Raw genomic sequence first — 21,528 nt, 5'->3', positions numbered from 1 at the left:
TATTTACTAGCAATGAAAACAGTTTTTTATCTGTCGTGGATTAGTATTTGAAGTCGCGAAGAAGAAGAATCGCGGATTTCGCGGATAAAATTTTAAAGATCTTGTAACAGCCCTGCTTTTGAAATATGTGAGTTAAAAAGATTTACTTTGAAATAAATTTGCATATCAGAATTTGCCCCTATAGAACAGAATGGTGACGAACCGAGTGTATTTGTTATCCTCAAGCAGCAACTTCCTGTCCTCGGTACTTTCGAAACCTAAAAGTGTGAAAGCTATGTTGATTTTAAAATAAATCATGCGCTACTAGCAGGATACTCAACTCTCTCGTCAGCCCTAGATAATGCAATGATTCCGATATATCTGTTCTGTTCCACCAACAGAACTAAATGCTGCAGCTGTAATAGCTCTCTGACAAATGACTAGCTTATCTCCAGCAAAATTGACCTGCTTTGTCAACTACAATGTTCAGCAATACCAGCAATTCCAAAATACTTTTGGACTTTGGATGATGGACGGGCAAGTGATGAAAACCAGTTTGATGTTCTTCAATACCTCCGCTATCTGACGACGATTCCTTCAACCTGGATTCCTTCAAGTGTCCTCCATACGTTTCTTCACTTTGAGAATTTACATTTTTTTTTTATCAGCCAATGTCCATTTGTTAACTATCCCAATGCTGCCACTTGACTTGTATTTTTCCGTGAAACCAAAAACGTCTCAGCAATGGAGCAGAGTTGCAACCTATCACAATCACGATCGTCAAACAGCTGATGGTAGTAACACTTGGTACATTCCTATCAATGTGCTTGTCGAAGCACTCTCCATGACCATCCATCAAGCTTGAGCTTGCTTGAGCTTGATTGACCGCCCACGGTTGCTACTCTGTTATTGCCAGATCAGCTGTAATTACACAGAGAACCAATAGACGATGCGTGGGACTAGCAATCATCCTCAATGTGTAAAAACTGGTGATCTTAAATTAGGCAATACCAGCGCCGGCCGCGCCCGAACACAGGTCAAGAAAGGAATGGGAAGGATTGTGTTGACATGACACTCGCTTTGATGGAAGCCGAGAACACCTCTGCACTTCCACGAGGAATCACTGGGATGTTGGATAAGAGGGTTGGGTTTGCAGCAGGGTTCGTTTTGGTAAACGATAAGCTGAATTAATGTCCTAACGATCATATAACGTGAAGGAGCTTGGGACTAAACCCACGGTCTTCTGCTCAGTAAGCAAAAACGTTTGCCACTAGGCAGACGAGCACCTTTTTAATCACCGAGTTGCTGTTATTACCATGTAGTCATATTAACAAATAAAACGATTGACGAATCTTGATTGTGGATGGGCCTGAGATTAGACTCATGATGTTCTGCTCAGTAAGCAAAAACGGTTGCTCTAAGGCCACCGAGCCCCTCATATCACATAATACCGTTGCTCTAATTTTTGTATCCATTCAAACCCGGAACCAACGACAACAACGAGTTTCGCAAAATACACGATACACAAGCGATTTTACTATAAATCTCTTTGATATGTAAGGACCTGGGACCGCGTTTTTCTGCTCAGTAAGCAGGCCACTGTAACCGACGATCTTTCAAATCCGAAAACTAAAAACTACGAAAAAGTACTTAGGCCTTCATTAAGTTCCACTTTCACGCGACGTACAATGTTTCAATTTGCTCTTTACGTATTGTTCAGACTAGGCCCTTTTCAAAATTTACGCGAGAAATACGCACAATCGTCACCTACCTCGCAAAACTGGTTCCAAACGACAACAAAGACATAAGCATAATGAACTTTGCTGGCTCCGGTGGTGTAGTGCACAGCAAAAAAAAAATGTAATATCGATCAACGTAATTCAAGCTGATGTATGGAATAATGATGTAATTGTAATTTTGTAATTTATCAGCACACACCCAGGTCGACAACTGTAAACCAATCTGCCGTTCAGCGTTTTCGGTTTTTGTTTCTGGATCTTTAGTTGCCTCTGTGATATACTTACTTGCGGCATACTATTTTGGGAGTGTATATGAGCGTGTACCATGTACGGTAGCTCATCTCTCATCGTGATGGTGGGACATAGTAGACAAATTAGAGAGAAAACAAGGAGGTATTAGTATTAGTTATATGTAAACAAACAAAACAAAAGTTAGATAATGCGGCACTGTAACTACTACTACCTACTACCTCATACCTCCATGATTCGTCATGTTTAACTCAATGTTTCAATTGAGGCAAACTATCTATCTTACAATTACAAAAGCAAACCTAAACTTACAATTATATGCAAATGCAAAATGAAACTTGACAAATCATCGTCAATTCCCTTATTCCAGGGCAGGACCTGACGATTTGAATCTAATTTTGATCAGTGAACGGGCACCATATGGTACATTTTCTCACCATGAACCTATCATTTCCAGCCTATCTGAACTATTTAATAAATGGAAGCCATAACATGGGTTACGCTCCCCCTAAGCGGGCCCTCCGCATCCTGTCTCTGTCTTATCTCAAATACAAAATGCCAATGGTATGAATGTATCTATATATAACTTGTAAATGACGTACAATCAAATAAACCCGTAACCCACTCACTTGGTCAGGCTTCAGAATCGTCCAGTGGGCAGTGCACTCTACACTCCAAGTTCCCTTTTTTTCAAATTTACCGCAAATTTGATATTTTACCCATTGAGTGTTGATTAGTCACAATGAAACATTGTGACAGAAGTTGAGGTTACTAGTGTATTAAATAATCTAGGTCCTATTTAGGATTATATCTGAAAAATCCAAATCTGGTCAACGCCCACCCTAAACCTAAACCTGTTCTAATCCACCTGAAATGACTAACGAATGGAAGACTTTGACTACCCAGCCATGCAATAGTCTCATTCCGTGCCTTATGGCAACTTGATGATTCTATTGCGCTCATCTTCTGGCACCACCCAGGGGAGACTTGGTCCTGTACCCAATGCTTAACTCATCTCCATTCCACTCAACTACTCGCAATTTCGTGTGATATAGTGGGCGGAATATTATTATATGAGACAATTCAATGCAGACGTCTTTCCAAATTTGGCAGATCGACAGGTAATCGGTGAGTTACCACGATAGTTGCTATTCAACAACTCGACAACGTCCCATCGTCAACGCCTGCTATGAGAATTTCCCATAGCAGACGCCAACGAAATGACGTCATCGAGCTATCGATCAACTACCCTGGTTATCGCCTGGTACCTTATAGCACGATGCTAGGAGGCGAACCGGAAGAATCGATGAGCTACCTCCCCCAACTCTCCATGACCATCCATCAAGTTGACGAAAGAAGTGAAAAGCTACTGGTGAATGTCGTCTTCGGTGGTGATCCATCTGGTTGTTCCTGACAATCACGACACTCATCTGTGCTCGTTTTGAAGCAGTTGCTGCTTTGCTTGCTTATGTGAGTGTGTTGGTGATTGAGCCTAACAGCTTCCGTTTAATTTTGCCAGCTGTGTGCCGAGACAAACTTGGAATGCGTAGGCATTTTCTTTTGTCGTTTCGCTTTCCTCATGATCGTACTGCAGAAGTCTTCACTGTTTTCGTTGTGCTTTACATCATCAGCAGCGAGTGTTACGTTTTGCCTGTGAGTAGCGATCATTACTGGTGGTTGTTGTTTGCCATGGCTCTACCTCTCACTGCATGACAATAAGTTCTATCAGCGATAGTCGGTTGATGTGTTGACGGTTGTCGAGTGAGTGTCATGATATTTTGCATCACTGCAATGGAGTATGACTGTTTCGGCAATTCAAAAACCCTTTAAAACAATACTGATTTAAAATAGCATTAATGTGTAGGATTATCCTAATATTAACGTAACATTTGGATCATATTCCATAATCCACTTTTAAAATTTTCCGATTTTACGAACTAAGTGTCCGGATATCGGTGCATTACGGTGCTCACTGGAGAGAGGTGTCCGGCGATTCGCAGCGTGGCGATTAAAAAAGCTTCAAAGCGCTTGCGATTTGGTTTGTTGTTATTGCCGTTGTTTTTCTAGCTATTGCTGAGCCTGATGAGATGATTGTAGCAGTCGTCGTCAGTTGGTACTAACATCGACCATATGTCTGTAGTAGCACCGGCGGCGAAATAATAAAAACGATTTCCTATCGAAGATTTCAATCACAGTTTTGCGAGCTTTAAATTGCCTTCCCCCTTCAGCGATGGCCAGCATAGAGCGAGCGGCTGCAGCAAGCGAAGGCGGAAAGGAAGTTTGAGCGATCCCCCGCGGGATTTTTAGTGGCCAGCATGTGTGTGAGATTAGCAGCAGCAGCAGCAGCAGATGATGATGATGGAGGTTGTTTTGACGCGCGACGCGGCCGTTGCGCTCCCGGGATTTGAAAGTGACAGTGTTTGTTGCGAACCAGAAATTGCCTTAAAACGACCGATTGGAATGGAATACAATCGTGTTGTTAGCGAAAATTTATTCCCGTTAGTGGCTGCGGAGGCGCGACGACGGTGGAGGTTCGTTGCGTAGAGAACGGGTCCGAGTGACGCCTCTGAACCGAATCGATCCATTTTTACGATCCATGAATGGTTGTGTCGTGGGGAGGATGGAAACGGGTGGAATAATAATCGTATAATCTGATTGCTGCCATTAATCAATCGTAGATAATTAAAATGTAACAAGGAGAACCAACGGCAAACTTGGGAAATTGCTCAAAGGAAGTTGATTCCGTATGGCTGTCTCCTAAATATTCTATATATTTGTTTTTATTTAATGTTGTATAGGAGAACTTTTTATTTTCTAGTGATTATTTCAAAATAATTCTGTGGAGGATTCCTAGAGAACATCGGGGGCAATTCTGAGCTGAATTCCTAGAAAGTTCTAGGCAAAATTCAAAGTAAGGCCTAAGAAGTCAGTGGGATTGAAAAAAATATCGATGTGCTCAGAAAACGAAGCCCTTTTAGATGATGTAAAGTAACCGATGTCCTTTTCAAAATTAAAGAACCCGTAATTAAAATCATTAATGTAATTCAGAGAAATATGTTATGGGAAATTAGAGATGAATTAAGACCAGGATCTTGAAATTTGTTCTCAACCGAAGTCTGAGAATCCTGACATTTTTTGCTAATACTGGATCTTAAATTGCTGTTTACGAAATCTTGAAATGTTTTAATTCACTAATTTATTTCTTGGAGACTAATCTCAGGATATTTTTGCAAATTTCCCAAGGTTTTCCTTAGGATCATTTCCAGTGGCGTCGCGTAACCTCACTTCTTATCTGTGCACCAACTTTCAAAAACAGCTTTAATGCCATATTCATACTCGAATCGGTTGAAATCACACTTAATCTTCTTGATAATTGTTTATGTTTTGAGAGTTGGTGCACAAGTAGATTGAGGTTGCCACTGATCATTTCAAAATGTCTTCGGAATAACTTCAATAATCTTATGATTCCGTCTGGTATTCTCTAGAATTTTTCTAGTCTGTTATTTTAGAAATGTAGAAAAGCATTCTCCAAAAATGTCCATGGATTTCACCTCAGAATGCCATGGAAATTTATTAAGAATTTCCTAGAAATCCTTCTCAAGATGGCCTCGAGGATCTCTGTGAATTGGATTGGAATTTTCTTGAAACTCTGGTTAGAATTCCTTTGCAAATTTCTTCATAATCTCCTTGAACACTACTCAGAGTTTCATTGGAAATATGCCAGAAATTCCCTCAAAATTCTCATGAATTCTCCAAGGAATTCTCTTGAAGCTATCTTCGAGCTAGTTTAAAACCATTCAAAGATTTTTTTGAGCTATATTATGTGTTAGGTTTCCTTCTCCAAATTCCCTTGCAGCTCTCTTCAGAATGTCTCTTTGATTGCGTTCGCGCATGAGGCGAACATTTTGTTTGATTTTCTTGTATTCATTCTTTTTAGTGCTGATTACATTGATCCCCGTTCTCCGCCTCATATTATTTGGCAAAGTCCCATCCATTATCCCGAGCCGACCGCGGGTAATCGGTCACCTCACTAACTTCAACCCTTTTCCACTTAAACACACGCACTACCGAAAGTGAGCATGTTGACGCAAGCTTTGGCTCCTCCCACTAGAAGGATTTCATAGCTTTGCACAGCAGCCACGAACACGATAGCAAAAGAGGAGAAGAAGAAGAAGATTTTATCATATAAAAGTAGTCACCTTTTGCGCAAAGCGCACACACGTGTACCAACCATTGTATCGAACGGATCATCAAATACAAAGTTTAAACTAAACAAATACGCATTCTCCTTTTCTGTGACAAGCCAAAAACAATCAGCTTTTCTCAAGGCTAACAATGGGATAATTCCTGCAAGTCGAGCATTTCGTAACCCCCATCCTTACCTTTGGTATTCCCCTTGAAAAGGGAATTGGTCGTACAGCTGGGATCCTCCGAGCCGAGGATTTAACACACCATTTTCAGTGTCCGTGAGCGGACAGATTGATTGATTGATTAATCAACATTCAAGGTATTTTCAGCCATAGGTGATCATTGGCCGTAATTTTTGGATTGTAGTCCTATCATAATATAGTTTGCTCATTGATTCCTCCTTCGAATTCCCTTAGAGCACTCCCTGAAAATCCTTCCGATTTGCTTTAATTTTTGTAATTTTATTGATAATCCCCATAATAGTCTCTTCAGAACTAGCTTGGCATTCTCCTTTACTATTGTCTTGAAACAGTTCTCAACAATCTTTAAATTTGTCGAACCTCTTAACGGAATCCCTTTATACAGAGCTGTGAGTGCGTTGGTTTATCTCCTTTTAATTCCGTTATAATTGCTTGTCTTTTGACAATTTCGCGTATTTCGTCTACTACTTTCAGACTTCATCAGTGCCAACCCAAGTAAGTAACAATTTTGGTTTTATGATGGTTCTGTAGACCATGATTTAGACTTGTAGAATGCTATAAAACCGCGATAAAACCTGCAATTTTACTTGGGAAGTGGTGGGGGCGACCCCGGCGTAGTGGTTAACATCTATACCTCTCACGCCAAAGTCACGAGTTCAAATCAAGAGTGTTAAAGTGACTATAATAAAAAAATGTGCCAAGTGGTGTTAATTACTTGGCACTGATGAAGTCTGCAAGTAGTATACGAAATACGCGTATATGTCAAAATATAAGCAATTATAACGGAATTAAAAGGAAATAAACCAACACACTCATAGCTCTTCAGTTCTCAACATTTAGCCCGAATTCCTTTAGAATTATCCCTGGAATTCTTCTGCAATGCGTCTCAATTTATTTGGCATTCTCATCATAATTAACTGCTTCAAGTATATGAATGATAAAAATTTGTCGGTTCAGCAATGTGCAAACGTAGTCTATCCTTAAAGCCTCTTGAAAATATTCTCATGTAATCTTTGAAAAAAAAAAAATCAGTTTGGGAATTCAAAAGTTATTCCATAGATATCATCGTTTCAAAAATTATGTCTTGGCTGAATGTATAATTTCGGCCTAGTGCCTTTCGAATATTCTACATGAAACATAGTTTTGACTCATAGCACAAATTTGGACTCACAAAACCACTAAAATTGTTTACAGTCCAACTTTTTTTTTTCATCAGATGATCGAAAAAATATATGTTTACAAGTAAATTTTCTCAGGAATCTCAGGAAATACTGGTTTTTTTTTTGGTTTTTTAGATAGTTTTTAGAAAAATCTAAACAGGCCATACATTTTTTTTATGGTGGTAATGTTTAGAAATCCTTTGTTTTTTTTTCTTAAATAACGAGTGTGAAATAGTATTTTTTAATATTAACCAGGAAAACTGGCAATGAAACCTGACATTTTGATCATCCTGAAATACCTAAGTCCTAAAATACTAACGTTTTTGGAAATAGGGTAAAGCTTTTTGTCGGTTCAAGCGCTTATTTTCGTCCCATTGAAAAACGTCATTAAATACAACCATGATTTCAACAAATCAATAATCAAGTTTTTTGAAGTAGGACTTTGTTTTCTATATGGGGGTACACTTTGAGACTACGAAAAATGAGCATGTAACGAAAGGGTCAGGTTTTGAACGCATATATCTCCAAAGCATTAGTGTGAAATATGTCATGCAATATGTCATTCGCCGGGGGCTTACTCCAGCAATTTTGTGGCATATAGTACAAATACTGCAAATAGTTGAACAACTAAGAAATTTGTATCATCAAAATTTCCCATACATTTGCTTAAACCATAAGGTGTATTTCCTAACAAAGACATCACATAGTTGGTCCCAAACGAATCAAGCCGTTGCCGCATTTGCTTTCGAACTTCAGACGTGTTCGAAAGGCTCCACAAGCAGCTTGCTGCCAAGGCTGCCTGCAAGAGCGCTCTAGACAGAGTAGCAGTGATGAAGCCACACTGTCACTGTTTGGGTACAGTTGCTCATCGTGAGAAAGCATTGTGGGCCACCGTCATCAAGCACGTTATCGTCATGTCGAAGCTCACCCAAGCTCAAACTAGCTCACCGTATCCGTGGAGGTCTCAGAATTTTATTACTTATTACCAATGGAACAGCGCCATCTATGTGAAAAATAGCCTTGACTTAATGGTTCATTTTGTCAACATCCTAGCAAATAGGATTGGGCGATAATCAGAGAAAGATCAATCTTGACGATTCACTGATTAAATTGGTACCAAAGAATCGATCTTTGGTAGATCGATCTTTTGATTCTTATTTTAATACGCTTGTTTACGTTCGTACGCCAAGAAATTCTTTCCTTTATAATATTAAATTAAATGTTGTCGTGACGGTAAGGTGCTGTATTCGTAAATATCGGAAACGCAAATAGTGACGTCATTTTAGGTAGCGATACTGATGTTGACGTTATGTTCGTAAATTTACAAGGCAGTTTTTCGATGTATTGCGCATTTTGCACCAAATTAGAGTCCTGTGCAAAAAATAATTGCACAGTAATATTTTCGCACAGGCCAGAAAATTTAAAAATCGACTTATTTGAAAGCAGTAACAGCTTTAGAACATTACTAGCAAGCTACACTGTTGAATTAAAGCTCTATAAAGCATTAAGATGCTCCATATTTAACTTTTATGACCAGTGCGAAAATATTACTGTGTACTTATTTTTAGCGCAGGAGTCTAATCAGGTGTGAAATCCGCAATAAATACACTTTAAAAGTTTAACATCTATTTTTTGAAGATCGAAAAGATCGAAAGAAGAGATAGATTTTTTCGATCTCTTCGTGCACAAAGAATCAATCCGAAAAATCGTAAATCGGGATGTAAAAGATCGATCTTCCAAAGATCGATCCAAGATCGCCCAGTCCTACTAGCGAAGCACAACTCACATGAAAAATTCTAGAAGTTACCACCACGTGTTACAACCTGATTGGATAATGCAACTAACCAATCACGTGTCAGCAGCCACTATATAAGATTGGCGTCGTCAAACCGATCCCACCAAGGTGGTCGACCGTGTACTAAGTCTAGGACTAATTCTGTAAAACAAATTTTGAATTTTGCCCATACCTAAAGATGAAGAAAGCAATTAAATCACTTAGTAAAAATTTATATGGTAATCGTCCAAGTTAAACTAAAATAAAGATCATTTAAACTAAAAAACTAACCGATCCTCATTCTTGTGCTTTTGTGATTACATAAGCGTTGGATAGTCCTTACTTCTTTTGAGGGCCATGCACCATCAAAACGGCTCTTTTCAGAGCCACAAATCATCAAAACGGCCCTTTTCAGGGCCACCACAATTTTCAAAGAAAGAGTTAGTTTGGAATATTTTCTAACACAAGAATAATTACATATGAACTGAACAATAATCTTATTAGTATTAAACGGAAAATGGACACTGACCAATTATTACACTTCGGAAGAAATTCACGGATGTCATAATAATATCGGGAATTTTAAATAACGTTCGTTCAAAATAGTTAACATATGTGAGCGTAGTCTTACGTCAGCTGTTCGTACAACCCCATTGGGCTGCCCCTTGTAGTTTTTCTGATACGTTGGATCATATGAATAAAACAGTTTACTTTACTCGCTCTTGAAATAGAAAATTGCAATACTGAGATTTCGAAAGCTTTCTGTTGTGTCTGAAACTTATTTTTTGTTAATACGGCTTCTGAACCAGTGTGAATTGTAAGCTTCTAACCCTATGCCGTTTTTTGCATTCCAATGGAACATCTTCGACTGGGACTGGGAGTCAAACCCACTGACTTGCTTCGTATCTACGTATCATCGGAAGACCTCCCACACTCCCACAGGTTTCACGTAATCACCCAAGGCCCAAGACCGACACAACAATAGCGCTAAAGATCCCAGTCATGCGATACGGTCATTTCGTAGATGTCCCCGGAGTACACATTTTATGGTCGGTCGGTAGCTAGTTTTAGGAGGCAGGTGATACTTTTGTGCCGTGTGCGAATGTGTCACCTGATACATACCCAAACCCACCCCTTCTCAGTGTGTCACTCACACCCGGTATTACGACAAACACAAAACAAAAAATGTTATGGCGAAGAGAAGACACACACACACACACACACGCTTCGGCTAGTTCAAATGTCGCATGTACTGTTGACTTCCTCCTCGATGACTGCAGAAAATGCACTCGCACGACTACGGATAGCGCTGCTTGCGACAGAGCAACAGAAGAACGACTATCAAGTTTCGTAAGAAGAGAGCCAAAGTCTTCTTGGTCCGCTCGGTCATCCAAATGCCGCATTTAATGAATAATTCACACCAACTGGCGTGCTGTTTTGTTTACCTATTTCATTTTCTCTGTGTGTTGTTTTGTTTGGCAGCAATAAGTTGAAAAGTGAAATTTCCTCTTCGGGTCCCTCGTCGTCATTGTCATTTTTCCACGGGTGCCGTTTGCATCTGTTTAGTTACGTATTTATATGTCGTGACAAAAAGGTGAACTGATAAGAACCGAGCGGTCACAACGGGTGAAATGTGAATCGTAATCGTCAATCGTCTGAAAATTTCGTTTGCTATATTTTAACGTGTGAATTTAATATTTAAATTATAGTTGGCCATGAGTGCCAACGTCGGCTGGTTCAAAAAACGTGGCCTGCCATGGTGATTTTTTTCAGCCTTTTTTTCTTTCATCCAATTGAGTAAATAAGGGCAATGTCCCACTCCTTAAAGGCATGAATAGAAGTCTTTGTCAGAAGGTAAATATTGTCACACAAGTTTATCAAAATGTTGCTACAGTCATCAGAAGTCAATCCAAAAAGGTTCGTCGCCGTTGAAGGAATTTAAATCCATTGTCAAATATTTGGATACAGGCTTTTCTTACGAAACGCAACAGGAAATTACTTTCAATTAAGCGGCCGCCGAAGTAATATACAAGCTATTTCATACCAATTTTAGCACCTCTCTCTTATGCAAGCTCAAGTCCCATGGCGACTGCATCGAAGGGAACTTTCCCCCCTCACTCCGGTCGATTGCTAATGCATTTACGCACCAACGACCATATTCAATTTCACAGCAGGATGATCTCCGGGTCCCTCAGCCTCTAGTAATCCATTCACCAATGCATTCCATTCATCCATTCACACGCAACCTCTGGCTGTTTGACGCTCGCCGTATGACATTATCTTATCACAAAGCTTACTCACGCAAAAGGGAAAATTTCCACATATGTTTTCAATGGATAGCTTTTCTGATACCTAAAACGCACCTAATATTGAACATAAAAGTAAATTGTCCAATTTGACAACGTTTATCTTTTCGGGAAGCACTCGGACTTAAGGTCCAGTTCGGTCCAGTATGGATTGGCTCCATGGCCTTCTCTGACCTAACCATCTGTTTGTTTTTTTTTGCCTCAATAAATCCATTTACGGTACCGTTTGTTCCCATCCAAGTGGGCTTGACTGCATAGCCTGCCATGTCGGGACTGGGTTGTTATCTAAATTCGTTTTTTTCGCTCGCTCGCATGTTTGCTGATTCGCTTCCTTCTATCTCCACGTGCAACGAACCATAATCTATTGACACATTACTTATAAAACGGGAAATAATCATCATCATCCGTCGCTGCCACCGCCGTCTGTCGGTTGAATGAGAAAGAGATTGAGTAAAAAATAGTCCCTCCATTCCAATCAAACTATCCGAAAAGAGCATAACAGCAATTGGGTAGTTGGAACAAAGGCAGAGGCAGTGCGAATGCTGCCCCTTTGCCCATGCCCATCATAATGGTGTGCCAGGCGATAATCGGACTAGCGAGGAATAAAAGTGAAATGATTTGTTTTTTAAGCGCATAGTTTACCACTACGCAACAGGGCGTTTGTGCTTTTATACATAAGTTCAAATATCGCCGCTCGTTACATACCCAATCACTTATTGTTTCGAGGTAGGATTCGGAATCGGCAATAAGCTAGGAGCTCGGTTTGCTCGGTTCTCCCATCAGCATCTCTGTGGCGAATTGTGCGTGATGAAAGTTGGAGACAATGAAAGTTCGTCATTCGCTTTCAGTTTTCTTTTGCATTGTGAATGAAGTGGAGAACAAAACGCTGGAAAGATTTCAGCAAAACAACAACATAAATTGAAATATCCGATGGAATGTTTTGCAAGTTCGTACTTTGAATGTTTTGTTTTTGATCCGGGGTCTGGTATATCTTAGTTCGAACGTCAGTTTGTCTAAGTTTAAGAAGCCTCTCCAATTTCCAAAAATCGGTATAGTGCCTTTCGGTCAAGTGACCCATTCACCTAAAGGCGGCGGGATTTTTTTCTTCGAATTTCTAAAACAGACAAGCTTTCTTACTCTCTCATGTAAACGACAAAAAGGGAGGAGTTCGCTTTGAGAATTGTTCGAGAACGGTTGTGTGGTTTTGCTCCGCTGCGTGCTTTTATTTTTTTAAATTTTTTTTGAGCTTGTGCTGTCCTTTTGCGGTGCTCGCATTTGAATAATTTTTGGTCCCGGGCGCGATAATTTGATTTGGAATGGTTTGTGCTGATGTTTCCCCCTTATTGCTTAGGTGCCTGGTGTGTTCTTGCTTCCCTTTGTTGCCGGTGTGACTCGACCGCGCTGATCTATTGTTAGGTTTTTGCGATGTGCATTGCTTTTGTGCACAGAGTGACTCAGAAAAAATAACATTTAGTTATTGTGCGGTTGGAATCATTGGAGGAGAAATTCTAGACCAACAATTGAAATAGGCAGAACAACCAAACGTAAACAATGGCTTTAAACGCAAATTCCTCGAGAATCAAAGCACATCTAAGAAATCTAACATCATCATCTGATAGAGCAAACTTTGTGTTTAAGCCATTGTTTACGTTTGGTTGTTCTGCCTATTTCAATTGTTGGTTTAGAATTGTTTTAAAATTACTTGAGAAAAATATACGTGGAAGCATCGAGAATGCGCTCCCGGTGATTTGGTGAGTACGAAGAAGATTGTTCTTATACATTTCTCTATTGCATTTTCGAGGGAAGAAGACTTCCGATGGATTTTTTTTTAAGTTTTAACCTGGCATATGAAGATTTTTGTTAAATAAATGAAGTTTTTGAGGGCCGGTTTTGATAGATTTCGACGGAGAAATTAAGAGCGTTATACGAAGAGCCAGCTGAATGTCCTTTGGCATAATTGTGACACGCTTGGCGTGAATGGCGAGAAGACCGACCAGATAGGTCGTTTATTTCAAAAACTACTTTTTTTTTTTAAACTTAAATGATCTATATTTCTTGAATTTGTGTGGTTTACATGTATAACTTATCAAGTGACACAGATGCGTCTTTTCAACTTTAGTTCCTGTGAAATTTCAATTATTATTAATTATTATTATTATTAAAAGTTCCTAGTCCTATCGGGCCTGTTTTAGAGAATGACCACCTTGGTGGGATTGGTTTGTTTTAAAATTTGAAAAAGGAGACTACTTATAAATACTATTTACAACTACAACTAACCTACAACTACTATATACACCTAATCTACTATATACAAATTGTTTATCAAAGCATGTTCTGATAAATTACATTTTTGTGCAAATTTAGTCTTAATTTCGTTAATTTTGGAATCTATTTTGGCAATGCCTGCCTCTTCATGTAAATTTGTTATTCTAGTGTCGAAAGGACGATCAAGAACCATCCTCAGCACTCTATTCTGAGCGACCTGGATTTTGTTCCTGTGAGTCTGTGCACATGATTCCCACACCGGAGCTGCGTAGAGGATCGCAGGTGCTATGATTTGTTTGTAGACGGCCAGTTTGTTCACTCTTGAGAGGCGGGATCTGCGGCAAATCAGCGGAAACAGACACCTAACCAAGGTAGAACACTTGACTACAGTTTTCTCTACATGCGAACGGAAGAGGAGCTTTTCATCGAACAACATCCCGAGATAGGTAACTTCGGTAGACCACTCAACCCTTGTGCCATCCATGATTACAGTACAAGATGGAGCCGGTTTCAGTTTGGGCGATTGCCGATGGAGGAACATGATCGCTTGTGTTTTGGTGGCATTGATTTTGATTTTCCACGTGGTGGCATAATCAGCAAAGGCGTTAAGGCATCGTTGAAGTTTGTTCGTTATTTCGCGAGGCATCCTTCCTTTGACGGCTATTGCGGTATCATCTGCGAACAGGAAAAACACGCAACCGTCACCGAGGGGAGGAATGTCGGAAGTGTAAATGCTGTAAAGCAAGGGGCCCAGCAGACTACCTTGCGGGACTCCTGCTGGGATCGAAAACGTGTCTGAGAGACAACCATTCAACGATACCTTAAACGACCTTTGCTGGAGGTAGTTACGGGTGATTTTAATAAGATGTAATGGAAAGTTGAAGTTACAAAGCTTGTACACAAGTCCATCATGCCAAACATTGTCAAACGCTTTTTCAACGTCTAACAAGGCCATGGCTGTGGACTTGGATACAGCTTTGTTACTTCGGATGTTATTCATCACCCGTACTAGCTGATGATTGGTAGAGTGCCCCTTTCTGAATCCAAACTGTTCCGGAAGGAGAATGTTGCTTTCCTCGACAAACTTGAGCAAACGATTGAGAATGAGTTTCTCGAACAATTTGCTCAGCGCTGAAAGGAGGCTGATGGGTCTGTAGCTTGAAGACAATGTTGGATCCTTACCGGGTTTGCGGATCGGTATGATTTTTGCTACTTTCCAGATGCTTGGAAAGTAGTGCAGTTCCAAACATCTGTTGAAGATAGCGGTTAGAAGAGACTGCACTTTCATGCTGAGTCTCTTCAAGATCAAGTTGAATATACCGTCAAACCCGGGAGCCTTCATGTTCTTGGTGCATTTCAGCGCTGAGCAAATTTGTTGTACTGTAATCATATCCGCCGGAGGCACGACACAAGGGGAGGTATCTAGGTTTTGAACGCATTGCGCAACCTGATCATCAAGCGGACTTTGGATAGTCGAGCCAAGCAAATGCGATGAAGCGACATGCTTGCCGATCGCATTTGCTTTCTCCTGTGGGGTAATTAAAAGCCGATCGTCATCATTTTCGACTTTGAGAGGTGGAACGGGTTTGGGATGATTTTTCAGGACCTTGGCTACCTTCCAGAATGGTCTGGAGCGGTCATCCAGATTCTGGACAACACGCCCGAAACTTTCATTTCGGAGTGAGTCCATTCTGGAAGCAATCTGCCTATTCAGATCGGCCATTTCACGTTTTTTGCCCAGATCTCCAGTCCTCTGAAACTGGCGTCTACGCACATTTCTCAACCGAATCAGTAATTGGGTGTGGGAATCAATAGCAACAAACTTACCCCTCACAGGAACTTGTCGAACGTATGCCTCGTCAGCCATGGATATGGCCTGTTGGAGCCCTTCCAACGTCCGGTCGATGTCATCTACGGTGTTGAGTAGTGGATTTTCATCGATGTTGCTGTCCACCATTCGTCCGTACTGCACCCAGTTGACATGGTGGTAGTCTTTACGCAGGCAGCTTCTAGCAGGAACCACATTGACACCGACTTCAGTCACCACCGGTTGGTGGTCGGAGCTGAGATCGTTGTGCGCCTCCGGCTTGGATAGTCCGATGTTTGACAGGAAAAAGTCCAGCGTGGAGGGATTTCCCGCCGGAGAGATGAAAGTTGGTTCGTCCGGAAATTGCACAGTGTACAGACCATGTTGTGCGTGGTCGAACAATAGACATCCGTTCCGGTTCCTCTGATAGTTCCTCCAAGCTTCATGGCGGGCGTTCAGGTCGCCCCCAACGATGAATCGGGAGCTAGTACGGGTGATGGCGGTCAGGTCCTTCTTGAATTGGATTCCTAATCCGTTGCTTGCGGTACACTGGCGTGGGCAGTAAACAGCGATGAACCGGATGTTTCCAGTTGGTGATTCCACCTCCACACTAATGGCCTCGATGATAGAAGTGCGGATGTGGGGCAGAGTGCAAAACTTAATTCCCTTTCTGACGATGACCGCTACACCACCCCCCCTGGAGCTGGTGCGATCAAGCCGGATAATGTTGTGGTCAGGCAACCAGAAGCTGTCACCGGACTTTAGGTGGGTCTCGGTTAGAAGAACCACGTCGATGCTATGCTTGCGGAGGAAGTCGGCAAGCTCAATCTGTTTTGCTCTTACAGAGCAAGCGTTCCAAGTAGCGATGGTTAGCGGTTTAGACGCCATACTGGATGATGAACTTACCGAGCACTTGGATCTGTTCGGGCTTATTGCGGCACTTACGTAGAGCACCGGTCATGTTGACGAAAATTTCCACCAGTTCATCCGCTGAAAACAGATCGGGGTTGTTGTTTTGCGCTGGTGGTTGTCTCCAGAATCCAGGGGGGGATGGAGAGCTTTGGCCAGCAGAATCACCAGAAGTTGCTTGAGCGGAATGCACCCGCGAATTTGCTTGCCTTTGCTGAGGAGCACGAAGAGGCGGGAAATCCTCCGTCCGAAATGCCGGGACTTTGTCCTTCTTGCGTCCTGGTTGGTTGTTAACTGCCGCCTGTTTTCGGATGCGTTTGAAGTCCTCGCGTTTGGAGCACTGTCTGTCGGAACCTTGGTGAGCACCACCACAGTTGGCGCATTTTAACGCCACGGCTTCATCCGCAGGGCAGTCGGAAGTGGCGTGGTCTTGAGCGCAATTGCCGCAGCGTGGCTTAATGTTACAGTTGCGGGTGCCGTGTCCAAAGTTCAGACACCGTTGGCACTGAGTCACATCGCGATGGCCGCCACGGTATGGCTCCCAGCGGACGATGATGCAATTAATGGAGCGGATGGCTTTCAGCGCGTTGAGCGTCACCTTTCCCTTCTGGAAGTGTACCAGGAAAAGGCAATCCGGATACGCCTTCACATTCTCGTCTCTTCTTGTCATCCGATAGACGGCACTTGGGGCCAGCTTGTACCGGTCCCTGATTTCAGCTTCGATAAACTTCGGGTCGAAGTTTGGTAGGCCCCTGATGACGACCTTGAATGGTTTCTCACCGGGAATGTCGTGGGTGAAGAATTCCACCTTGGAAGTCCTCAGGTGGGCGACGACCAAGTCATACTCCGCTTTGGTACGGAGCACCACCTTGGTGCCGACTCTGCCCAACTTGTATTCGGCTTTAACGCCCAGCGTCGCTAGATCCGCGATGAGCTCATTAAGATGAGCATTTTTTACCACCAATGGAGGTAGCTTCACTTTTGCCGCACTCGGGCCGGCAGAATTTTCGTTGTCGATGGTGTCGCCGAAATCACCGATGTCGCTGGCGTTCGTTGCTGTGACGTCATCACGTCCACTCGCACTATCGGACTGGCCTTGGTTTTTCTTCCTCTTTTTGGATCGCTTCACCGTGGCGGAGGTGGTATTTCCAACATCGGTGGGAAGAGTAGCGTACCTATTTGAAATAGGTACACTCGTGCTACACTCACCACTGTTCTTTTCCGCTTTCTCACGGAGCCTGCTCCGGGAGCGCTGTCTTCCCATCACACGATGCGACCGACACTACTGACGACGCGAATAAACGTTTGGAATAACTATCGAACAACTCGACAGAGCGAGCAAATACCGGACTGTACTGCTTGACGAACAAGCAGAGAATGTCGTTTATTTCACTCATCGAGGGTATACTTATACCTGCGTCGAGTAGCATAGTATTAATACAGGGAGGGTACAATACATACAGTGGGAAGCAAAATACTGAAAAGGGGAGGAGTTTCGCTTCTTATGCTACGCGCACAAAACGAGACACCACCGTCGAAACGACTATCAGTTATTCTCTACCGAAGCGAACAACTAAACTATGGCACCGAAAACCAGTGGAAAGGCCGCCAAGAAGTCCGGAAAGGCGCAGAAAGTCATCGTCAAGGAAGAGAAGAAGAAGAGGAGACAGCGTAGGAAAGAAAGCTATGCCATCTACATCTACAAGGTGTTGAAGCAGGTCCACCCGGACACCGGAGTCTCGTCGAAGGCCATGAGCATCATGAACAGCTTCGTCAATGACATCTTCGAACGTATTGCTGCTGAGTCGTCCCATCTGGCTCAATACAACAAACGCTCGACGATCACCTCCCGCGAAATCCAAACTGCTGTCCGTCTGCTGCTGCCGGGTGAGTTGGCCAAGCACGCTGTCTCTGAAGGAACCAAGGCCGTCACCAAGTACACTAGCTCCAAGTAAATTCGTACCATCCAAACAATCAATCGGCTCTTTTCAGGGCCACAAATCGATTTCCAACGTGAAAGAGGTTTTGATGATTTATTGAACTTTTAAATGTTCGAAAGCAGCGTTAGCAAAGTTCGCGATAAGAAATCAGTTGATTTGTCTTATGAAAACAATGTTGACAAAAAGAATAAGAGGTTGCATCCATGACACGACCGTACAGTTTTGACGTAGGACGTCTGTGATTTCTATATGGAGGTACACATTGTGAAAACCGAATATGGAACATGAATTAATTGTGACACGGATGGCGAACAGATCGACCTCTCGCTGAATTCCTGTAGGGCCATTAACGGCCGAGCTCTGGAAGCGCAGATCGGTCTTGAAGTCCTGGGCGATTTCACGGACCAGACGCTTGAAAGGCAACTTGCAGTCAGCAGCTCGGTCGATTTCTGGTAACGACGGATCTCACGCAGAGCGACAGTTCCTGGCCGGTAGCGATGAGACTTCTTCACTCCTCCATCTATTTGAGAGAAGCCTTTCCTCTGGTGGACTTACGAGCGGTTTGGTTGGTGCGGCCATTATACGATGTGGATACGTTGAACGCAATCTGTTTAATAATAATTTTAATTACCCAGCACAATCATGGGCATTGACTCCAAGCAATATTTCATTAGATTCAAGACAAATCTGTACGATAGTAAATAGAACAGAAAATGAAAATATAAAAATGAGGTAAGGAAAATAATTAAAATATGGTTCAGATTAATACCTGGCTGAATACACATTACCATTTATTATATAAGACCACGTAGTCCTACGTCACCATTGCGTACAACCCCATAGGGCTGTCCCTTGTAGTTTTTTTTTATTAAAACAATTCAATTACTCACATGACGACCACAGATTACATGATTTGTCATATCGATGTAATTTAAATGGCTTTCTGTAATAGAGTGTTCGAACGATAGTTGTCCGCAATGTTTGGTTGGATTTCGGTGGCCTAGTGGTGACCGTTTTTGCATACTAAGCTGAAAATCGTACGCTGATTCCTATGTCCTTCCTTTTTATGAAGTAGTAATCAAATTGCGTTGTTAGCGGAATGCTTAAATAAAACTGCAAAATAGGTTATCTTCCATTTAATTCCTCTTAATTAATTTTGGTGTCCATGTACGTCGTACTACAATGTGCAGTCTTCAGCAGTGTCATTCCCACTAAAGAGTTATCCAAATCTAACCCCCTCAATACGATAAACCTACAACGTGCAGAATCGGAACCTACCTAACTAATAACCAAAGATTTAAGTAAAGTAAAGGATAAACATCTATACCATTCTTTAATAAGTAATAAATCATATTGAAGTAATGAAATTGGGTTGTTAGCGGATTGCTAAAAAAATATCTAAATCAGCTAAAAAAAATATCTTCCAATTTGAAGTTTTTTTTATTTTGATAGAAATTGAAGTTTAAATTAAAGTGATAATGTACCGAAATTTTCCATCAACCAACTTGATTGACACCCATTTAATGAGTTTTAAAATGGCAATCTATAAAGGAGCGAAAATGAACAATAACTTAGCTGAGCGTCAAGTGGAATAAATTGCCGTCTTCCGGAACTAAATCTGTCTCAATGCAACGGTGAGTCCAACTCACCAGTTATATTGAGATTGAAAAAAAACACTTGATTAGATTTACTGTTGACTTAGAAATGATTCTATGAAATTGTATCAGTGAATTTCTCGGAAAGATTCCCAAAAATCAACTATGGGAAAGCTTAGGTGTTCCTCATTTCAATACCTTGGTCGCTTGAAGTAAAACAATAGACTTAATTCCACCTAGTACAATAGGTGAATTAATGGCGAACTCAAGCGCATAATCGCATCCAATTTGTAGAGCATTCAATAATCACAATTGTACCTCAATGCGGAATGACGATTGATTAAAATCGCCTCGTGCTTTTTATGCGATGCTAATTAAACCCATTTAACGTCGAAACAATCTCGCAGCACCTAAATCACACAATCGACACCTTCCCTTACCACTACCATCAACAACACGATCATCATCGCCAAACAATACCAATCGACATACACTACTCGACTCCTGGGACCGGCGCGCTACAACCGGCAGTGGCAGGGTGGCCATAAAGTTGACAACATCTCGCTTAGTTTGCAATAAAATTGCAAACAAACGGTAATAAAAAATATCCACCGCGAATCGTTCGTTTGCTTACTCATTTCGTTCGCAACTCTGTCGGTTTAAATGTGTGGCCCTCCTCCTCCACCTCCCGCTCACAGTGCTGATTAATTTCCTCCATTTAAAATAAAATCGCAACTATTCTCGTTACAACATTCCTTAGCTGCGTCCAAAGTGCTCGACTCGTTAAAGGCGATGAATCATTACAGAAGATTGTTCATCTTCTTCCGCTAGGCGACTTCCAAGAACTTTTACCCCAGAAGCACAGTTCCCAAGCGAAACTTGCGGTTAACAACCGTCATCAATTATCATCATTAGAAGGAAAATGCACCGCTACTGCTACTGCGCCAACATGACGGGGTTGATCTACGTTGATCGTCCCAGAGATCCGGGATCGGCTGTCCGAGGGGAGAACTGGTTCAAGAAGAACCAGTTTTTGTTCTAATTATGACGCTAAGTCACGTTCTGTCGCTCTTCTGGCGGTTGACCTATGATGAAACATAAACCACCACCCTGCAGAAAACGAAGTGACATTTTGCCAAACCAAACACGCCAAGGTTGAACGACACATCGGCGAAACGAATGTGTATGCAAATTTTGTCAATGTTCAATTGATCGTTAACTGCCAGTCGCGGGACAGCGACAAGCTATAAACCGCGTGTATTATGCCTTCGGTTGGGTGTGTCCGAAGACGGAAGAACAACATAAACTGTGACTTCGCGACTTGTTTGCTAAGCATGGAGTGTTTCCCGCCAAAAATGGTTGAACGCTCGAAATTTCTGTGGATCACCAACACAGCCGCGCGATCGCGCGAAGGTCA

General features: G+C 41.9%; 2 protein-coding genes across 4 annotated transcripts in view; both read left to right on the top strand.

Moving 5' to 3' along the window:
• Positions 1–21,528, top strand: part of klar (klarsicht) — a 607,418-nt gene that overhangs the window by 57,850 nt on the left and 528,040 nt on the right. The gene's annotated exons all lie outside the window — the stretch shown is intronic.
• LOC135714508 (histone H2B-like) lies at positions 18,157–18,531 on the top strand. Its single transcript, XM_065237884.1, has one exon. It carries the CDS (start codon positions 18,157–18,159, stop codon positions 18,529–18,531), a length of 375 nt encoding a protein of 124 aa, XP_065093956.1.

The sequence above is a fragment of the Ochlerotatus camptorhynchus genome, unplaced genomic scaffold (assembly GCF_037179485.1).
Source record: "Ochlerotatus camptorhynchus isolate MF236.1 unplaced genomic scaffold, CSIRO-AGI_Acam_v1.1 ptg000045l, whole genome shotgun sequence".
Taxonomy (NCBI): domain Eukaryota; kingdom Metazoa; phylum Arthropoda; class Insecta; order Diptera; family Culicidae; genus Ochlerotatus; species Ochlerotatus camptorhynchus.
This window is presented reverse-complemented; position numbering and strand designations above follow the sequence as displayed.